Source organism: Poecile atricapillus, chromosome 1 (genome assembly GCF_030490865.1).
Source record: "Poecile atricapillus isolate bPoeAtr1 chromosome 1, bPoeAtr1.hap1, whole genome shotgun sequence".
Taxonomy (NCBI): Eukaryota; Metazoa; Chordata; class Aves; order Passeriformes; family Paridae; genus Poecile; species Poecile atricapillus.
In genome coordinates, this window is record NC_081249.1 from 39,936,333 (window position 1) to 39,957,376 (window position 21,044).

At 39.7% G+C, this 21,044-nt stretch overlaps 1 protein-coding gene across 8 annotated transcripts in view; it reads right to left on the reverse strand.

Annotated features, from left to right (window-relative positions):
- The window catches only part of FARP1 (FERM, ARH/RhoGEF and pleckstrin domain protein 1), a 200,000-nt gene that overhangs the window by 47,682 nt on the left and 131,274 nt on the right, over positions 1–21,044 (reverse strand). For all 8 annotated transcript variants that reach the window (XR_009277886.1, XM_058841834.1, XM_058841825.1 and 5 more), the window contains exons 3-11: positions 20,835–20,939; positions 16,363–16,405; positions 15,206–15,284; positions 11,350–11,447; positions 6,711–6,825; positions 5,416–5,563; positions 2,708–2,803; positions 2,018–2,181; positions 414–482 (exon numbers count right to left, since the gene is read on the reverse strand). Coding sequence is in view for 7 of the 8 variants with exons in the window: in XM_058841834.1 (XP_058697817.1) it covers positions 414–482; positions 2,018–2,181; positions 2,708–2,803; positions 5,416–5,563; positions 6,711–6,825; positions 11,350–11,447; positions 15,206–15,284; positions 16,363–16,405; positions 20,835–20,939 (917 nt within the window). In the remaining variant the exon portion in view is untranslated. The remainder of the gene's footprint in view (positions 1–413; positions 483–2,017; positions 2,182–2,707; positions 2,804–5,415; positions 5,564–6,710; positions 6,826–11,349; positions 11,448–15,205; positions 15,285–16,362; positions 16,406–20,834; positions 20,940–21,044) is intronic.

A 21,044-nucleotide genomic window follows, 5' to 3' on the forward strand; every position in this document is an offset into this window, starting at 1 on the left:
AGAGCTGGCTCTAGCATGCTAGAAGACTTCCAGTATCCCTGGAGACCTCTCTCTTGAGCTTGGCTGAACTTTTTCTTACTTCCAGTTTTATTCTGAGCTGAATATGTCTGTTCACATACATTAACCACATCCCAGCAAAGAAGGTGCAAATCAAATTGGGAGAAACTTACCTGTGATGTAAGGATGTTTACTGCTGAAAAACAGATTGAAGACTACTGATTTTAATTGAACTCTAAGTTATGAAATATCTGCCAAAACATTCCCCGGATATTACACATGTGATAAACTGTCAAACCAGTAGAGAAGGAATTTTTTCCTTGGACAGAAGCCAAGATCTCAGGCTATAACTAACTGGAAATCATGACTTTTCTTAGATTATAACATATTGGGATAATAAATTTATTTCCTCTCACCTTTCAAACTGCACTTTTTTGTGCCCTCCTTCCTTAACATAGTCAAGAACTTGCTTCTGAGTCCGACCACTGGAAGAAAACCAGAGTTAAAGTATTTAATACAATATACTACCTGGTCATCATAAACTTGTATTTGGCTTGCATATAAAGTCACAGCAACCAGAAAAGTATTTGTCACTATCAGCAGAAACTCATGTTAAGATCATACAGGAGGAGACTTGGTCAGATACACACAGATTTTTAGCATTTAACATTACTTGCCTCTTTTTTTTTTGCTATGGAGCTACTTTTTTGATGCCATTTCAGAACTGCTTAAATTCAGTTGTGTGGGCTCTATAGGGTACTACATTACTGGGAAGTCGCTACTAATACTGGTAAACCCTGGAACCAAGATGAAACCCCCTAACATGCACTTCATTCCTTGGTTGCTACTATAAATAAAGGACACCTTTTCTGCAGAGATTTAGGCTGGAAATCCCTTTCTCCCCTTCTGCTACAGGGAGTGAAGTAGTGAGAAAGCCCAGCACCGTCTATTGTGCAAAGCTATAAACTCCAAAGCAAACTGAAAGCAGCACAGGAAACCCACACCTCAAGAATGCTCAACTGAGAGCCAAATTCTTCCAATTCATTAGAGGCTTTCAGGGCCTGGAAAAGGTTTCTCAGTGTAGTAACACAGCTCACAGTGAGTGGAGGATGAAGCCAAAACCTGCTTTCCAAAGCCTGAGGTAAGTTGAATGCACCTACAATTTTCTAACTACCTCAGGCAAAAACTTAGCAAGTTAGAGCTTGTTTATGCAATGTAGGTCCTTTCATCTTAATTAATTTACTTTGCAGGCAGCAAACAAAGTGAGAAGAGAGTCAGAATGGCTATATATATGCTAGGTTCTTGTGCAAGGCATCTAGAGTGCATCATTCATCTCAGCAAAGAGCATTTCTGGCTGTACAGCCTGTATCAGCTTCACAAACAAAATAAACTTTATGAATAAAAGGATTTCCCCCCTGGCATACACAATGCAATACCTACAATGGTGCTTCTGCCAGTGTAATGAAAAAGAAAAAAAGCCAAAACAGTAACCCAACTATTAAAAGTTTTCTTAAAGGTCTAACAATATCACATGTATACGTGGTCTTAGCAGAGGTGGTCATCTCACATAAATCCTTTGTGAGCATAAAGTTGCCTGCATAAAGCCATAAAGCTTTTAACTGCATAATATGGGTTTATCACAGGGACGTGCAACAAATATACAGTTCTCTACTCTGATACATAGGAAAGACCCCATCCTAGGAGCAGAGGATTCAAAGAATCCCCAAAAATGGCTAGCTAGTGTTGCTTAGGACACAGATGAATTTTCTTGTGCAAAAGCTGGACACTATATAATTTATATCTTACCTCCAGAAAGCTACTTTCCAACAACATTAATGCAGGGTTTTCCCCTACAGTGTTCTTTGCACTATTCTGGCTGAGAAGGTGCAATGGAAAATATAAGGGAGCAAACAATAATTTAAAAAAGGTGAGCTGAGATTAACAGGTTTAATCCTAGACCAGTATGGATGTGATTTGGAAATGGAGAGGCAATAAAGGTGGAAAGAATGCACCATCTTACCTGAACCTAAATGAAGAACCTCTAGAAAAAAGAACAGGCTTAGGCTTTGGTTTAGGTTCCTCAAAAAGCCTGAAAAAGGCATGATGCTCCACACAGATCTTCCAGAAAGACTTGCAAAAATCTCGACTGGCCATAAGGAATTCCAGGGTGTCCTGGAACGAACTCTGAAAATTGGGATAGCATTTGCAATTGAAGCTGGTAAGCAACACAGATTAGAGAAATGCATTGACAAATCAGGTACTACACTAAATAAAAAAAACAACCCAAAAGCTTCTTCCCAACTTACTGGCTTTCAGGCTTCCTACCCTTCTAACATTGAGACATCACTGGTCTGCCTGTCAGTAGCAAAGCTATTGCTCAAACTTCCTTTCACTGACAAATATGACAGAGATAAAGCAGTGGTTTGAATGCTAATGAGAAGAAGTTGATTATATATACCTTAAGAATTGATGAAACAGGACCAGAGTTTCAATGAGAAAATGACTCTGGAACATTCTATTATGATTGATTCAGTTTACATGTCCTTTGCCAGGACTGCTCACCTGAGATGCCAGGTTGATGTGCACAGTAGCAACAATGAACACAAGCAATTAAAATATTCAGGAGGTGATAAAAACCACGTGTGATCTCTGAGTAGAAATTCACCAAATAACCTTTTGTCAACTTCATCAGCTCCTAACAAGGACTTACATTCACATCAGGCCGTAGTTTGATAAGAAAACGTTTCCTCTTGAAGCTCAGCTTTCGAACCTTAGCCCAGTTGAAGGCATTGATCTTGGTGTGACCCTACAGAGAACAAAGCCAGCTGGGTTTGATCATTCCAGATACAAATGGAAAAATCTAAACCACTAAAGAAGCTTGACATAAATTAATCATCTGTTCACCTAATTTGAAATGATGATATTTCTTATAACTCATCCTCTGACAATGCAAACCATAAACATCTGGTGCAATGACTGAAGGCAGGCACTTATTGTTAAACTCTTGTAATAGAGGACTAGTTACTGTGAAAATATTCAACCCAGTATCACTGCACAAGACAGGGTGGACCAGATTTTCTGTGGACTAAATCACCTTCCAAAGGTGCCTCATTCTATTTCCACCAGTGACAGAGAATGCAGGGAATCCAGACACTTGTCACCTCACTTGCATGAGGTAGATTTCCTCCCTCTTTTTATGTCTGCAGGGCAAAATAAATATCCCTTTAAATATTGCTTAATTGGAAAAAACAAGCAACTGCAGGTTTTGTATTGGAAGTACAAAATACTGTGTGTATTTTGACCTTTCATAAGGAGCACCAGAAGCAAAAGCAATTTAAACGAATTATTTGTCTCTGAAGATCCACAAATTTATTTTCTTGGAAAAAGCAACCAATACCATAAGCAAACAAGAAAGAAGGAAATTATTTTCATAATACTCCAACTCCCAGCCACTACATCATTAGCCCCTACCCTCCAGAAGTTTCATTCTTCATCTATGTCAGCATTGATGACATAGATGAAGGATATGCATTGGAGGTGTTATGTTAAAATATTCACTACAGCAGTTTGTTCAATGAAGACTTCAATACAAACATTCCTAGAGCACAGCACAGAAGTTTCAGAGAACTACTAGAGGATTGCCAAATGCAGAAACCCACGTTGATTTGGGCACCATCACCAGACAGCCGTAGGAGTAATGACAGTGTAATGATCTCTGCTAAGTCAACCAGCTGTCTAAGAATAACATAATTAATCTCCTTAAAATAATCAGCAGCACTGACACTGATTTCTAAATAAATGGCAGACTTTAACATAAGTCTGACTACAGCTTATGCCATTTGTGAGTGAACCTTTATTTTCACTGGGGTCATTCTAATGAGATCCTCATATTTCAATTTCCATCAGTTACAACCATAATCAAAATAAGAACTTAGCTCTTGACCTATGAAGTGGTTGAAGGAAGCCCTAAGCCTACTGACAGACACCAATTGCTGGGCAGACTCCAGCAGGTCAGAGCCTGACTTCCTTTCCAGCATTCAGTCTTAGAGCTTTAACCAGTACAATTTCCAAGCTTTTCAAAAACTTTGAAAACAAAACAAAACTGTTTTGAAAGTCCCAAACACATTAGGTCAAAAAGACATGACTTCAGACTTTGACAAATCAAGCCTTGGGCCATCAACCTGCAGCTACACTTTAAAGAAGGATCTCAGCTGCCTGCTGAGACTCTGAGGTCCATGCTGCTTTCTGTGGATGCACACTTTCACCTTGAAAACAATCTTAATTTACAAGGCTTGGCAATTCATTAATTCAGCTGATGAAAATTCTATGGGGGAGCAGGGGAAGGGCCTGAACATACAATTGCTTGAGTTATGTGCATCTCTAACAATGTCCTAGTGTTCTCATGTCTCAACCTATGCTTCAGTTTTGGGGTTCTACTACCAACTCATTTAATTGATCTTTTTAATTTGCTGCCTCTTTTTGGCTGTTTGTTTGGTTGAATATTTTTAAATCTTATCTCAGAGGATTTGGGTCAGACACTTATGGGCTTGTTTGTTGCTGTTACTTTTCTTTATGAAAGGACTCAGAGTACTTTGTACTGGAAATGCTAGTATTTTAATTACAGTCAAACAGTTAAAATAAATAGCCTTTTTTGACAATTGTAAAAAGGGACATTTTAAAAAACAGCTTACCTGTTTTTAGCACAGAGTCAGGTAAACAACTAAAGTGAAAGCAGCTGACACCAGCTGACAACCTGTAGCTTCACAATTGTAAAAGCCAAATTTGTTATTTACATAAGGGGAACTGCTGAATGAGAATTTGACAAATTTACAAATGATGCTTCATGAATATTTATAGACTGACTGGAGTAGGAAAAGAGAGGAAGGAAATAGAAGGAAAACAGTTTGGATCTTTAAGGGAAAGAAGTAAGATCCATGGATTCAGCAAAGATACAATGGCCAAAGCTGATCAAGAAAATGGTAAAAACTCGAACGAAGTAATACTACAGAGAGCTTATATCTACTGCCTTCATCCTTCTGCATGGACTCCAGCTGTCTGTTGTTTTACTTGTCTCTGCTTCTCACCCACTTAATATGCACCATGCCTGCAAGACCTACCTGCTCCTACATGTAGAAGTCAGCATGCAACCTGCAAGGCCTGAGCCACAGCTCAGTTTGCACCGTGAACAGCACACTGCAGATGCAGATGGAGTTCTACAGTGTGCATTCACATAAGGTAGGAGTCCCTGGAAGTGAATGCAGCTATAGAAGGTTTAAAATCATTCTTACAAAAATTTTGGAAGTTTGTGCATTTTCCCAACTGAATACTAGTAGACATGGATGACTTCCTGAATTCTGACTGCTGTCAGAAATCTTTGTGCCTTATGAAGTACAAAATCAAGTCCCAAGCAGCTCTAACCTGAAACACCAGAATGCCTGTGTTGGCAACAGCCAGGTTGATTTTTGTCCCCTCCCTGTCCTTGGCTGGATGCAAGCGTATCCCGTACATCTCCAGCCGACGGGCAATCTCCAAAAGCTGGAAGTCAGACTCTGCTGGTGTCTGTCCCCTGAGAAAGAAAACACAGAACACTCACAAGCTTGTCACACCTTTTAATAGAGATCAAGAAGTCCTCCAGAGAACAGAGACATTTGATCAAAGAGACTGAAAACTGTCAGAGGTATAATATCGGTATGGTTTTTCTACATCCCCAGACTTGTATCAACTACAACAACAACTTAGTCTAAACAAATATGAAAGAATAGACAGATTTTACAGCCTATTAGAAATTTTGATTGCTCCAATTTTGAGACACCTGTTAAAGCTAGATTTTAAACCATTAGCTCTAACAGAATTTACTACCTCCCTTTGTTTTTTCCACTGGAAAACACGCCATATTCCTAAAAAAAATTATGAATGGAAGTGTGTAATGATGCAATTCATTGTAAAAGTGAATGTAATACCAAAGTGAAGTAAAACAGAAGGCATGAAAACCTCACCATAAACGTTGTGAAGACATAAGCACCACCATCATTAACTGTGATGAAATTATGCAAAGCTTTGATTATTAGTATCATAAAAATGACTACCACTCACCTATTATTCAACCTGGCTCGAAAATGAAACTGTTCACATCTTGAAGTGTTCTTGATAGCTACAAAATACTTTTTAATGCCTTACTGGTACTTCTGTTCACCAGCTTCTGAGTACAGGTCTTTTCTCCAGACATTAGGATATCAATTTGCATCATTATCTTGAATTCTGTTTCCCCAAATCCATAATTCTGCAAGTACTCTGTGCTTTTCCCAAAACTATCACTAACTTCTTCAACCTATCTCAAAATACAGCGTGGAAAGGTTGAAAGGCAACATCAGTGTCCTTGAAACCAAAGGACTACTGTCAGAAGTGCCTGACTGATGAGTTGTGATTTGCAATCATACCTGCATGCACAAAATCAGCAGTAAAGCATTTTGTATGAAATAGACTGTAAAATAACAGCATGCTTGAATGAGTATCGAATCAACTGCGCTTTAAACATCTTGTTATGATGATGGGAAAAAGGCAGGAGTAACCTTCAGAAAGTTCATAGGCTTTAACAGTTTTTGAGAAGCAACCTTTGAGAAATTCAGATATCCAAAGCTCTTTTGTACTTCAGATCTAGCACATATTTACCATTAGAACTACTCTACAGGAAAAGAAGAACAAAAAAGTCTTACATGTGGTTACGGTGAAATTCCATGATTTTGTCTTCTAGTGCTTCTTGATGAGGTATATACTTGTTCTTTGCTAAGTGTTCACGATCTATGGTTTCATCAAAATCCCCAATCTCAGCTGTGGAGAATTTTAAGAGGAGTGTATTAAAACGCTATATTACATCTGAACAATCTGGTCAATCCAAAAGACCTGGACAGCTGGGAAGAGGGCAGAGAAGCAAACATAGCTCCTTGCAACCTGTGTCATGGTTTCATGATTCAGATTCCCACTACATTATCTTTCACAGATTACTCTCTTCTCATCTGTGTTAGTATTTGATATGTGAGAAGTCGCCCCAGGATTTCTCCCATCCACCACAACTAAGTTGCTGGATGTCAGCTGAAGAGATGAAGCCATTAGTGCTACCTTGATCTGCATGTGGGATAAGGGCAGGGGTAACAGGGAAGGCAGAACTAATTGAGCAGAACTCATCCATCTCTCTCACACTCTCTCATGCTTCTCAGGTGCCTCTCCATGGAGCAGCCAAGAACTGGGTTCCTCTCCAGGACCATGTCCCACACGGTAGAGAGAAAGTCAGAAAGATGGTTCTGTTTGCTTGTTTGAACAGTAGCTTGTAATCCACCTCATGGGATTATGAAACCTGTGTCTTCATCTAATTCTGCAGCAGTTTGAGACACATTCTGTCTCCCTCCTCCTCAAAGCTGCTCCCATCTGCTGCAGTTATTCAACACTGTGTGTGCAACAGTATGGCACACCCACCTTCCATTTTGCAGCCCATTCAGTGAAATTTCCTTTTTTTGGCAGGTGTGGGGGTGAGGGGCAGGCAATCTATCTGTGGGTGCCAAATTACTATCTTGTTGCCTGCTATTCTTGGAATATCTCTGAAAAATCTTGCTATTAGTTTTTTCACTGAACAGGCTGAACAGCTTCTGCCTGCAAACCTGATGGAGTAATAGCAATGCCACTGCAACAAAGGCTGCTACCTTGGTAACGTCAGGGAAATTAAAATACAGTGCCCTCAAATTAAATGCAGGTTGCAGTCAGACACGTTGTTGCACGGTTGACCCAGGATAGGACAGACCCATGCTCAGACAGACACCCCTGCTTCATCCTCGCCTCAGCTGCGCCCATGCAAATGAACCCCTGATCCACTACTGGTCAAACTAAGTCTGTTCAGAAAAAGGAAAGGTTTCAGATCACATTTAAAACACTGTATTTCTGACAAACTGGGATCAGATGTACTTTAAATGCACAGGGGAAACAGCAGCCTGGTGTTGGCAGTGAAAATAAGGAACCAAAGCATCTGTGAATGACAGAGCAGTAGCTTTTTTGACCCAAACTGCCTGCAGACACATGATGACATTTTTTTACTTTGAAGGTCAGAGGTGGAAAAGAGTTGAAAACTAAGACTTTCTGATTCATACCCCCTCATTGACCCAATTGGCTCTCAATCATTCCTTAAAATGGTAGAAATACTACATAACCTCTGAGAATTTCCCTTTTTAAAATTGTCCTGTTTGTCCCCATCTCAGAAACAGCTCTCTGCTTCAAGTTTTACTCACCTCAGACTCAAAAATCTTCAAGGTCTGTTTCTAATCCTACCTCAAATAAATGACAAGTTTCTGCTCTTTAATGAAGCCATAAAGCCACCTAAGTTTGTAACACCTCAAATAACATGGGCCTGGATTCTTCAAAATGCAGCTCAAAATCCCTGTCTGTGTACACAGATGAGCTTAGCACACCTCCTGTAGGGCTTTCTTCAGAGACAACGGAAGACACTTTCTTCACCTCTGTATGATTTCTAAAATGTTCTCAGCATTTTTCAACTGCTAATCCATTATCAAAATTGTCTTCCTGGCTTTCAAATTACTTCTGAATTTGTTCTCTCTGACCTGGTACACAACAAGCTTTTACTTCCCACCTTACCCTCATTTTCCACATTAAATTACTGTCTAGTAGCACTCCATTGAGATTGAGAGGGAGTTATATTGTAAATATTGTCAGCCTCACATGTAACTATTCTTTAAAATCTTATCCTGTGATTTAGCCAAAGACTTCTTTACACTGCTGATGGTTTTTCTCACACCTTGCAAGTGCATTACACCATGCTGTATTCTCTCTGCATTAGCACTTCTGAAACATCTACTGCTTTGTATTTCAGCTCCTTTCCTCTTATGACAGAATTATAGAATTGTTTCCTTTGGAAAAGACCTCTAAGATCACCAAGTGCAGCTGCTAACCCAGCCCTGCTAAATCCACCAGTAACCATGTCCCTGAGTGCCACATCTACACATCTTTTAAATACCTCCAGGGATGGTGACTCTAACACTTCCTGGGGAAGCTGATTCCAATGCTTGGATTTCTTATTTCCACAAAGAAATTTTTCCTAGTGTCCAATCTAAACCTTCCCTGGTACAACTTGAGGCTGTTTCCTCTTGTCCTGTCACTTGTTACCTGGGAGAAGAGGCTGATGTCCACCTGGCTACAATCTCCTGTCAGGCAATTGTAGAGAACCATAAGGCCCCCCAGTCTTCCTTTTCTCCAGGCTAAACAACCTCAGCTCCCTCAGCTGCTCCAGACCTAATAAGACCTTTGCTCCAGAACCTTCCCCAGCCTCCTTGCCCTTCTCTGGACACACTCTAGCACTTGAGTGTCTTTCTGAGGGACACAAAACTGGACACAGGATTTGAGGAGTGGCCTCACTTCACCAGCAGTGCTGAGTACAGGGGGACAGACAATCACAACCCTGGTCCTGCTGGCCACAACTATTCTTGACACAGGCCAGGATGACACTGGCTTTCTTGGCCACCTGGGCACACTCTGGCTCATGGTCAGTCCACGCTTCACACATTCACTGTAGCACATCCTTTGCAGCATCCAAGTGTCCTCTCACTTCTAACACTTCTTACAACACTTTTAAGGTAGTTTTAAATTGAATGTTTGAAATAAAAATTTCATTCCATAATATACATGCTAATTTAGCAGAAACCTATTTGCTGTCATATTGTGATTTTATGATAAGTAACAGTCTATAACATTGACATAAGCTTGCATACATAATATATGGGCCTCCTGGAATCAGATATTCCCCATGGAAACCACTCATTGGCACAGCATTAGTTAGACATACAATAACTAACCTGCATTCTCAATCTTTCCCTTTTGATACCATTACTCTTATCACCTGTTTACTCTGATTTTTATTGCAGACAAATACATAATATTTCTTTTGCTATTTAAAAATAACCTAGAGACAAAATAAATAAAGACAGCCATGCAGGTATGATACAGCTATAGACTAATACCAGAGAAAATTGTCACAGAAAAACATTCATGAGACACAAAATGGACAAATGTCAATTGTAAACTTCTAGCAGAGGTTTCTAGCAAACATGATCATAAAGCAATACCTCAAATGAAGAGAGACACATGCATTAGGGTGTCCACTCCCCAAAACCTTTCTTGGTGCACAGACGCTTAGTAGGAAACTCAGCCTCCTAGAACGCAGTTTAGCAAATGAGACTCAATTTCCTCAAATGATCAAGATTTTTTTATTGCCTGAGATTAAAGAAAGTTAGAACTAGCTTAACTGAGAAAAGAAATACAGCTGGATTGCTGGACACTGTAACAGGAAAAAAACAAGAGACAAAAGCCTCACTAGTCAAGGACTTTATTTTTTTAAGTCTGTGCTGCCAAAATACTCAATTTTAAAACTGTATGAGGACTACAGAATTTCACACTATCTTAACTGCTATTCAGTCACACTGGTCAATGATGACAGTGACAAACAGAACCATAAAATACCTGCCCTTCCAACAGCAATTGATGAGGAACTGCCCTAACACTCATAAAATTTATTTGCTCACCTCCAAAGAGCTTCCAAATGTCTTTGTTGACTGTAATTTCCATGCAACAGCATTACAGTGGAAGTACACAATACGGAATTGCACAAGCACCATGCAAAACAATGTCTATTACAACCATTATCCTTGCTGCTAAGTGGGTTTTCCTAATGTTTTTCTCAAGATGAGTATCCATAAAGTCTTGAAAGGGAAAACATATACTGTCTTTCAAATGATGTGGAAGCTAAAAGAAGTTTTGATGTCATGAACAAAATTAATGTATCATTCTACTGGACAGTGTTATTGTGCATACTTTGCAAATAAAAAAAATTAATAAATAAAATTAGGGGCTTAAAATCTATTGTTTTCTTTTCTTCCTTATCAGTTTCCTCTTAGGACTGTGATTTAGTCCAGCATTCTAAGCATGTTTACTTACTACATTCTCTAGACAGTATACAGATCTCCAGGAATTTGAATACTCTGCTGACATGATGCAAAGTATAATAAAACAGGATTTCAGCAGAATTCAACATGTTTGCCACTGCCTGCAAAGTCTACTTTTTAAATGATCTTTGGCAGCCTATCAAATGCTTTCAAAATTCAAATCCAGAGACCAGAAACTGTTCTTTATTTCAAATAGTAAATTATCTGTATTTGAATGTCATTATACAAAACTACAAGAAATTGTCCACATGGCTTAAACCTGTCCCTAAAGCAGCTAATAACAGGGAACCCTGCAAAGCATGTCCAACCAATCATCCTGTTTATCCATCTGGAAAGAAGAAAAAAGGGAACTTACACTGTACTATATGTGAGATTAGGAGGGCAGTGCTGGTATCATTGCATGTTAGCCTTCCCTGTGCCAGGTCCTGCTTCACTTGCAATGCAAATAGGTACCTGCAAAACAAAAGTGAAGAAGGAGTTACACAAAGCAGGAGGAAAAGAGGGGACAGTATCCCAACTCTGGCTTTGCCTCCATGTTCCCTTCACGTTTTGGAATCTACACAGGCGATCTGAATTACCTAAGTTTAGAGGGTAAAAAAACCACAACAGATACTGTATTACTGTATTAATTATTACTGGAGCTGTACATGGTGGCTGCTTTGAAGAGCCAAGATATCTCTCCTTTTCTCTCTTCTTCCCTCCATTTGGAACCAGAGCAACAAGATATGACAATGCTAGCAAACGTGACAGCTATTAAGTACTCAGCAGGAGATAATGCAGCTGCTTCTAACCATGAAGATAAACCACTGATTTAGAGTTATCAGTTGGTTCCCTACAAAGGGAACTCTAAACTTCCACCTTGGCACTCACTTGGGAATGAGGCACAAAATCTTGATCTTGACCAAACAACTCTAGCTAGCTCTGATACCTTTGTGGCCCCAATATCTGCACTGTTCATGTACCAGCCCTATCTAACATTGCCTCCAAACCCTTTCAGCCATGCAGGGCAATTCTACACTGCCAGTTTAAATGCAGAGACAACAGAAGTCAAAGACATTATTTCAGCATTTAAGTTTGTTTTAGCTTCAACAGAAATTGGCTTAGTTCCACTCATCCAATTCTAGAGCTAGCAATGGGCATTTCTCCTACAGCTGGTATGAAACCTAAAGTGGAGAGACATGCCTTAACAAGCCTTCCAAAGACTGCAGCTCCTCTGGAAAAGGATCTCAATAATTTTAATAAGACTCTATGTCATGGGGTTTCTTTACCTTTAAGAAAGTTAAAGTTGCTGGGGACTGCCTGGAGTCTTTTCTCATGACCAATTATCGGTCATTGCTGAGAACTGACAGCAGTTTTAGCCATTGAAAAGTGGGATCAACTTGTGAACCCCCACCTTAAAGTGTACAACCAGAACTCTCTTGAGCTCTTTGTTTCCTGGCTGTGAAAGGTAACAGAGCTCCGGCTTCTCGTTCCCTGCCCAGGCCATGTGGCCGGGCGGGGGCCGGGCCGGGCCCGCCGCGTCTCCCGTCTCCCGGCCGGGAGATGGGGCCTGCGGGGGCTTGCCCCGGGCCAAGCCGGGCTGGGCCGGTTCCTGGCTCGGCTGCAGGTTTTGCTGTGATAGAATTTACCAGAAACTGCCGAGTAAAGAAGGAGAGGGGCTCTGAACCTGCAGCAAGCAGAGACACCGACCACACTCTCTAGAGCAGCTATGAGGAACTTTCCATCGCAGACAGCTCCAGCTCCTGTTCAGCAGAGGTCACCGAACCATCTACAAAAGCTTGAGCAGGATTTTAACTCTTTCTTATCCAGATGAGACTTGCGGATTAATCTTTTTATCCAGAGAGAGAAAAGGAGAGTGATCAACATGAAAAGAGACTTTATAAACTACTAGTGGCAAGAAAGAAAAGAAGCTTCAAGAAAGGTAAAGAATTAAGAAGATGCTTTAATTAAGCTGAAATATCTTTCTGTTAAAGCTATGGGGATGGACAATGAAGTCCTGAAAAGAACTCCTTTAATTCATGATGGAGTATGGGGAGGAATAGAGTGCTCAAAGTGTAAATTTGAGTAAAAAGTAGAGTAATTATGGTATAGTGAAGTGCTGGGAGATTTGAAGCCTTGAGAGGCAATGAGAAAACTGTTTTCTAGTGAAGCTCACAGAAACAGATGAAGAATACTTTTTGCCTTTGAATAACTTATCCTTAAAATGCTATCCCCAAACTAATGACCCATAACACATTTCAGAGTGATGTGAGATGAGAGGAGTGGGCTGTGATAACAGCAGCTCTGGGCAAACTATAACAAAAAATAGTTTTCTTGTGAGAAACTCCATAAATTAACAGAAAGAAACTTCTGTTTCTCTACAGAGACTGGTGAAAAGACTGTAGAAAGAATTGGGACTGTTTAAACCATCAAAGTTCTAAAGTTTCTGTCTCTGTTGTCATGTGAACAAAAGAGTGGTGGGCAGTAAGAAATGAAAAAGTTTTTTCTGGAAGTTTATTCTGGTGTTCTTATTATTGCAGTTTGTCAATAAACTTTATTCCTTTTAAATTTTATGCCTGGTTTGCTCTTGCTTTAATCCATATCTCACAGCAAGAAATAAGTAATTTCTTTTTCCCCTTTTGTTAATTACTGGTTTAAAACCACGACACTCTATTTTAATAGGTTTAGAGAAAAGTTCTCATTTGAACAGTGAGTTTCTGAATGAGAAGATGTAGGTACACTAAATGAAAAGGGCAAGCTGATTTGAGGAGTATGGAAGAGTACTGTGTGTGTATACACTGATATAACACAGCAGATCTACATAAGATCCTTTTGAAACATGCAGACATCTGTCTACCCATACAAAATTCACCCTGGTAGAGGAATTTAGTACAAAAATGTTATAGTTTCTTCTTCAAGTGATGAAGCAGTTCCCCATGGATATGCTTTCACATCCTACATACTGTGAATATATATTCAGGTCCCCTAGCATACATATTTAAAATCTAAACAAAAAAAGTGATTAGGATTAAGAGACACATCTTCAGGTACAGAGAGAGATCACCAAAAATTAATTTTCACTTCACATGCTAAGAAACAGACATGCAGAATATCAATTCAGAAACTGAAATGTTTCATTAATAACATCACAACATCACATTGCAGGTTTTCATTCATCCCTTTGTTCTTTTTACTCTTTCTTTTATGTTTTAGTCTTTACTAAGGAAATACTACTTCTTCCTACCCCACATTTCTAATGTTCTCTTTCCAGGCCATCAAACAATATCAATAATTTATTTTTTTTTATTCCAATGCTCTATTGCCAAAATAAAACATGACCAAGATAAACAGTGAACATCACAGAAGTGGACTTGTTCTTCATAATGGAAGTCGTAAGGACACCAGAGCTCTTTGCAAAAGAGGACTCTATCTTTTGAGAAGATTGAAGATTAATAGTGAAAATTTTGAATCAGAATGGAAACATGTATTAAAGCTAATAATACTGTAGACCAGAAAAGAGTGAAAAGCTGCAATGAAGAAATACTGCAACAAAACAATGTTTCAGACCATAAATGAAGGACCTGCTAGTGAGAAAGAACCTTAACAGGTCCCTCATACACAGATTTACTCACAAAGAAACCGGATTTCTTGTGCCAATACAGTGTGAAATTCAAAGCCTAAATGAAGGTTTTGAAATGCACTGAAAAATATTTAAACATTAGTGTAGGTACTGTGCATATGTGTGTATCCTTCTCTACATTCATATTTGGCATTTCTCCACCTCCAAAGTCACACTTCCACCCGTGCAAACCTTTGGCATTTGTGCTGGCTATACAGACAGGGTCCAATGCTGCTGCAAATCAGCAGCTCACACAACAGAGCTCTCTCCCAGATGAGGGTGCAGAGTCACACTTGGCACCCCAGAGTGCCAGTACATGACTTCATCATGCCAAACAGAGAACTCTGTTGCCAAACTGACTTCTCTTGGGGTTAGTAAAGCTCTCCCAGGACTCCAAGGATGAAAGGACTCCTGCACTTTGCAGAACCACTTAGAATAGACTGCAGCTGAATCTTAGAGCCTGTTCTTTCATGTGCATTCAATGCTGGGACAAATAGCACCAAGCTAAAAGTAAGAGGCAGTCATCAGTCCTCACCCAGTCATCTCCAACTCCATGTTCTCCCCTCTGTCCATCAGAGATTTAACAAGAAGAAATAGTCATGCAGCTACTAACCTTGTCAATTCCTCCTGCAGCTGAGCGTGGTCGGGTGGGAAGAATTTTACCACAAATTTTACAACAACGTGCTTCGGTCCTAGGGAAAATGTCAAAGGAAGTTAACAAACACCAATAACATGCTTGCCAAATATGCACAATGATGTACAAGGGATGATTCATGTAACCTGCAGGGCATACAGACATGCTAACCTCCTGTCCTTTGTTAGTATGCAGGATATTTGGAGATTGCCCAATAAAATTTACACACAATAAAAGAGAACAGTAACTTGGTCAAGGGTTACTCTGACAAAAACAAGTATGTTTTTAGCAATTATATCACTTGAGCAAATAAAATATATGTGTATCTACTTTCCTTGCTTCAGAACAGGAGGGAGCTAAAATACACTCTACTTTTAAGTCCACTATCAAATTACTCTTTCTTTTTTAAGAATAGCACAAGTGTTCCAATTCTTACAAGTATGACCAGTGACAAAAGGACCAACACATCCCTGTCTTGCAAGAGCATGCACTCATACTAATACGACCAGAAAAGCACCTAGAAAAACTGAATCTCAAGGGCAAAACTCAATAAAGTAAGAACTTGGCTGATATTTGACAGAGAAACAAAATAATCAGAACCTTTCCTGTTCACTTCTACTCTTTCTAGAGCTGGTGGCTAGTTATAATTTCTTGTTCTTTCCTACCACCCACTGTAGCTTCCCCTATCCCAACTGTTTCCTCCTCTTGGTCTCTGAAAAGTCCCAGGTTCTGCAGCAATGTCCACACAGTTGTAATACACCTGTGAGCTCCTTCCCAGTAATAAAGTCCTCCTGTTCTTTTTCTTCTCTTCTGATTCCTGCCAGTCAGCAGTATATGTTCCTTTAGTCCTTCTTTTACTGCACTCTTTTTCTCTACAGAATGGTTGCCTCCACTGCCACCAGTGCCTCTTGCAGTGACTGACTAAACCCCAGCCTCCCGTGGGATGGGGGCAGCCTGTTCATATGCTCATGCGACATAACCTCACAGGTATCTCTTGTAAGGACAGGCCAGAATTAAAGAGTAATTCCAACATTTAGTGCAGAAGGTTGAGAATATAAAGATTTCAACTGACAGAGTCCTAATTTATTCAAGTACTCTCAGACTGAGGAAAGAAATGTCAACAAGGAAGTACTTACTTCTAATCTGTTTCATAACAGGCTTCAAAAGATCGAGCCACACCTGAAAACAAAAGAAGGTGGCGTTATCATCTCTAAACAACCAACCAGAAGAGCATTTTTAATATTAATAATAATTAATACCTAGATTATCAGTTACCTATTTGTTTTTTTCCAGTGTAGTCATTATGCTTTCCTTAATTATACAATGGTGGGTTTTCTCCCCAAAATTCTGGGAGATGCTCAGAAAACAGCACTGTGAATGGGCACAGCCTTTAAGGCAGTAGAGATTCAGAGAGCTGGGCAACAGCGAGGAAATCCCCCCCTCACTTGTCCCAGACACCAACAATCACAGCACACATGGTCAGGAACCATTAATTTTGTAGAAAGAAAACTGGAATGAAGAGTTTAGAAAAAAGACAGTCCTGTATTGTCATTGAGTTCCAAACCCTGGATAATCTTGAGAAAGGGAAGTGAATGGAACCGGTGCCTCTGAGGCTGGGAATGCTGGACAAATGCAGAAATGAGATGGCAGCAGCCTACTCATAGAGTATGGGGGACCCAACAGGAATCCCAGTATGAGGTCTGGGCACAAATGTGGAGCTCTGCTGCTGGGCTCCATGGAGATGAAGGAGCCTCCCTCCCACCACCTGCCAGAGGAACGTCCTCTCAGATCACAGGTGTGAAGCAGACAACAGGACAAGGCATGGGTGGGAGAAAGCTTACTTTTGATCTGTGGAACATTTTCTCTTTTCTATAAACCTGGGAAATTCAGGCCCAGACATTCTTAACTGGGGACAGCGTAACTTCTTCATGTAGTTGACTTGACAACCCATTTTCCAGGACAGTGTGCAGAAGGTAAAAGCCAGATGATTCACAGGGCCTGGAGACAGCTCATAGTTCTCAGCTGGTAACTACCCATGCCCATGATTTATATTTTGTTATCTCACTAAATTGCACAGGGCCTTCCTTGAAGACATCTGGAATTTGAGGAAGAACACCCTACAACCATCAAAAAGGTTAAAGCCATTAAAAAACAAATTAATTGAGTCTTCCTCTAGAAAAAGAGTATGTATTAAAATGATTACTTTTTTGACCTTTAATAATTTTTGAATATGCATAGATTGAAACATACTCAAAATATCCATATCCCAAAATCACCTGAGAAGCCAGAGAGGAGCAGGCCCATATTACTGCTGTAACTGCTCCAATGCCATGTGCCATTTTTATCATTACTAATATGAATGATTCTAATTAGCAGAGACCTCACAGCCCTGCCCTTTCCCACGCAGCAATGTTACTCAATAGAATTCTTATGTTTCTCAGTCTAGGAAAGTCTTTCTTTTGTTTCAGAGGTTAAAGAAACTTGGTTATCCAGGAACAGCAATACAGTTTTTCTCACATACTAAACTGGTACGGACACACTTTGACACTTATGAATAACTTAAAACTGTTTTGTTTCAGAAAGTCTGCAGATACATAATCTGCAACAAAGGTCAGGGACTTTGCCAAGTTTAATGAGAGAGGGAAAAGACATCTTGAATATGAAATAGCCAATTTACAAGATTATGAGAATAATGTATTTTACTTGAGGCCAAGAAAACAAACAAACAACAAAACCACCACCACCACCACCACAAAAAACTCTCTTCTCCCCAGAGGTGTTTTGGGGTACAGCCTGAGCACACAAATGTACCATTCCTTTCTCAACTTTCCCAGCCATCCTACAAGCAAGTAATAACACACTTGAACAGACTGCTGGATACTGAAAATACATGAATGCATGTAGTGAGAAAGATGGGGCAAAATGAGTGTTACCACTATGGCCAAACCCTAGCAATCAAAACTTCTGCATCATGCAGCTCCCACACTGTACCTAAACACCATCAGTCTGATACTCGTTTATAAACTGGAAAGGAAAACTAGTGCAAGGACTTAATTAAGATTAATGTTTTTCATTTTCTCCAGAACTACACAGCTAGATTACTTATTTGCTAAACAAAGGCTGGCATTCCATGATGGTGACCAGATTTCAGCAGCTGGAGAACTGAGGCAGACATCAAGTGTGATGAAACTCTGTGAAACCCCAGGCTTGGCGACAGTGCCTCGTTTTTCTCCTTGTCCCAGCAGGAAGTGGAACACTTAGACCCTCCACAATCATCTCCCATACAGATCTTGTCTGCTCCAAGCATGGCATGCTTGAATGTATACAGCTGCCAGGCAACTTGACATACCACTGTCAATATGTCAGATATGAGGTCTGGAGCCTTGCATGTTGAAATAAACGCAGCCAAATTGTGAATATATGACTTCACATACATATGATTACATCCAAACAAATATACTCTAAATATTTATTTTTCCTTTTACATTGCTCTCTACACTGGAAAAGCAACTCATTCTCTTCAGATGATATGAATATAAAATATGCATGTGTGTTTTATTTCTCAGACATACCATTAACTGCAGGGTTTTTTACTTGCACAATGCTTGAGTTCTACATTATGGCCTTTATGAAGCTCAGAGAATTTTAAATCCCATGGGAACATTCACCTCAATTGCATCATATAAAATGGTTACAATAATTTAAGTGTAAATAATACTCTCAGAGTGCTGCTCTGCATTGAGACAACAATTCATAATCAAATCTTCTGCTTCAGAGTTTCTGTGAGTTGCTTTCGGGTGGTTGAAGGCATTAATTCCACTGAATTTCACCATTCTTAGGGGACAGCTGACTAGATATCGGCAAGGTTTGTGAAGCTCCCCATTTTTCAGAAGCAAAGACTGGACCAACCAGCAAGAACATGGACTGGTGCTCTCAGATATTTGGCTAGAACTTCCTTTTGCCAGAGTAGGAGCCAGCTAAGCTACCATGTTCAGTGCAGGGAAGCATTTTCATTCAGGTCAAACTGGCACTGTGCTTAAGGGTTTTCTCCATCTTCCTCTTCATCAGAGCCCTGCATCCCCCACTGTGATTGTCTGGACATATTTCCAGCCAGTCAGTTCCTGCCACCGTGAGGGCCTCTGGCAGTGGCAGCACCTCAATCTCTCCTGTGTTCTGCCTCAAGCAAATAAACCACTTTGTTTTCACAAGACTGAAAATTGTTGTTTTACTACAGGTCCCTGAGCAAAACACAGACAGTCATCTATTTAAAACTTAATGACCTGTGAAGTAGAGAAGGTTGATCAAATGACCTTCTCTATTTTCTAGAAAACTAAAAAGCAAATGTATATTCAGAAGATGTTAGGATTTGTTTCAGTTTTACATACATCCATCAATAATGCCAGAATGTCATTATTAACACAGCTACATGGACCCTCTGCTGCAATGGTTCTGTACAGTTGCACTGCTTAGAAAAGTTACATTAAGCTCTCAAGTTACCTCAAGCATTAGCCAAGGGTATCTGGCAGAATGCTAATCCTTCTAGTGAACTGTGTTTTATGCAATTCCAGCAGCACACTGCGAAGCAGATCCCTTCTAAAGACTGACATCCACTTAAAAAAAAAATTCCTGTTTAATTGTAGCTAGCCTAGAACACTATGACAGCATTCTGTTTTAATGTCTATTGTCTAATGTCTGTGCCTGACAGACAAGAGATTCCTACTATTAATTTCATTAAGAAATATTGTTCCTTATGCATATTTTAGCTAGATGGAAAGAACACAGATTTTTTTCTTTTTAACAACTGCCCAAAGTCAACTCTTTTAGGTCATCGAGGCTATTGGGGCAAAATTCACCAAACAGGCATGAAATCCAATGTACATCAGAATGTACTGGCAAAGCAATCCAGGTAACTAGCACACATGCTAGTAGGTTACACAGTAAGTCTAAAATAAAACAAACTTCTAAAAGAAAGTCATTAAAGACTAAGAAGTCATTAGCCTATGACTTTCTCTGGTACATGATATGGGCAGTGCAATGCCTGAATGCTGCCAGCAGCTCATCTCAGATTCCTGAGTAACAGGACCAGGACACCTGCCTGTGCCACATAGCTCCCCAGAAAGCCCCCGCAAAAATTGATGGGAGGTTCTTGGTTTAATTTTTATTCCTTTTTATTAACCTTGTAATATTTCATCCATCTCTTTTCTTGCCCCATGTTTCTCATTAACTCTGTCACAATCATTGCAACTTCTCTATCAGCAGAGAAAGTTTATTTCTGCACTCCAAATCAAACAGGACGATAAAATTGAGAGCTGAGGTTCTGTAACAGTCCAGCCTTTGGCTTCTGTACAGCAACTTAGAAAAACAAAACACTTTCCCAACTTGTGTCTGAATTAGCCATTACTTTCAATGCAGATGAAATCTGACAGGAACAATCAGGCTTTAAAAACATTTGTTCAACTCCACTAGGCGAGAACAATTTATTTTTTTTTAAAAGTCCTTTCTCTTTTGAAGACTGAGGGTTAAATACATCTTACAAGTAAGAAGCAGAAGGAGAGAAAACAGTGTGCATACAGATGAAAAACAGCTGAAAATTAATCCTTTTACATACCATCATCTTTTTATGATCCGGAAATTCAAGGCCAAAATAGTCGCCTTCAACAAGGTTCAGGTGGTTGCAAACAGCATCATGCAAAACCTTCCCCGGAGCTCTTTGCTGTAAGAAGAAAACAAAGCCTAAGGTTACAAAGATGCTTTTAATTAGTGGCAGAAAAATTATTATGCTAAGAAATTATTCAACAAACAACACTGACAAAATTGT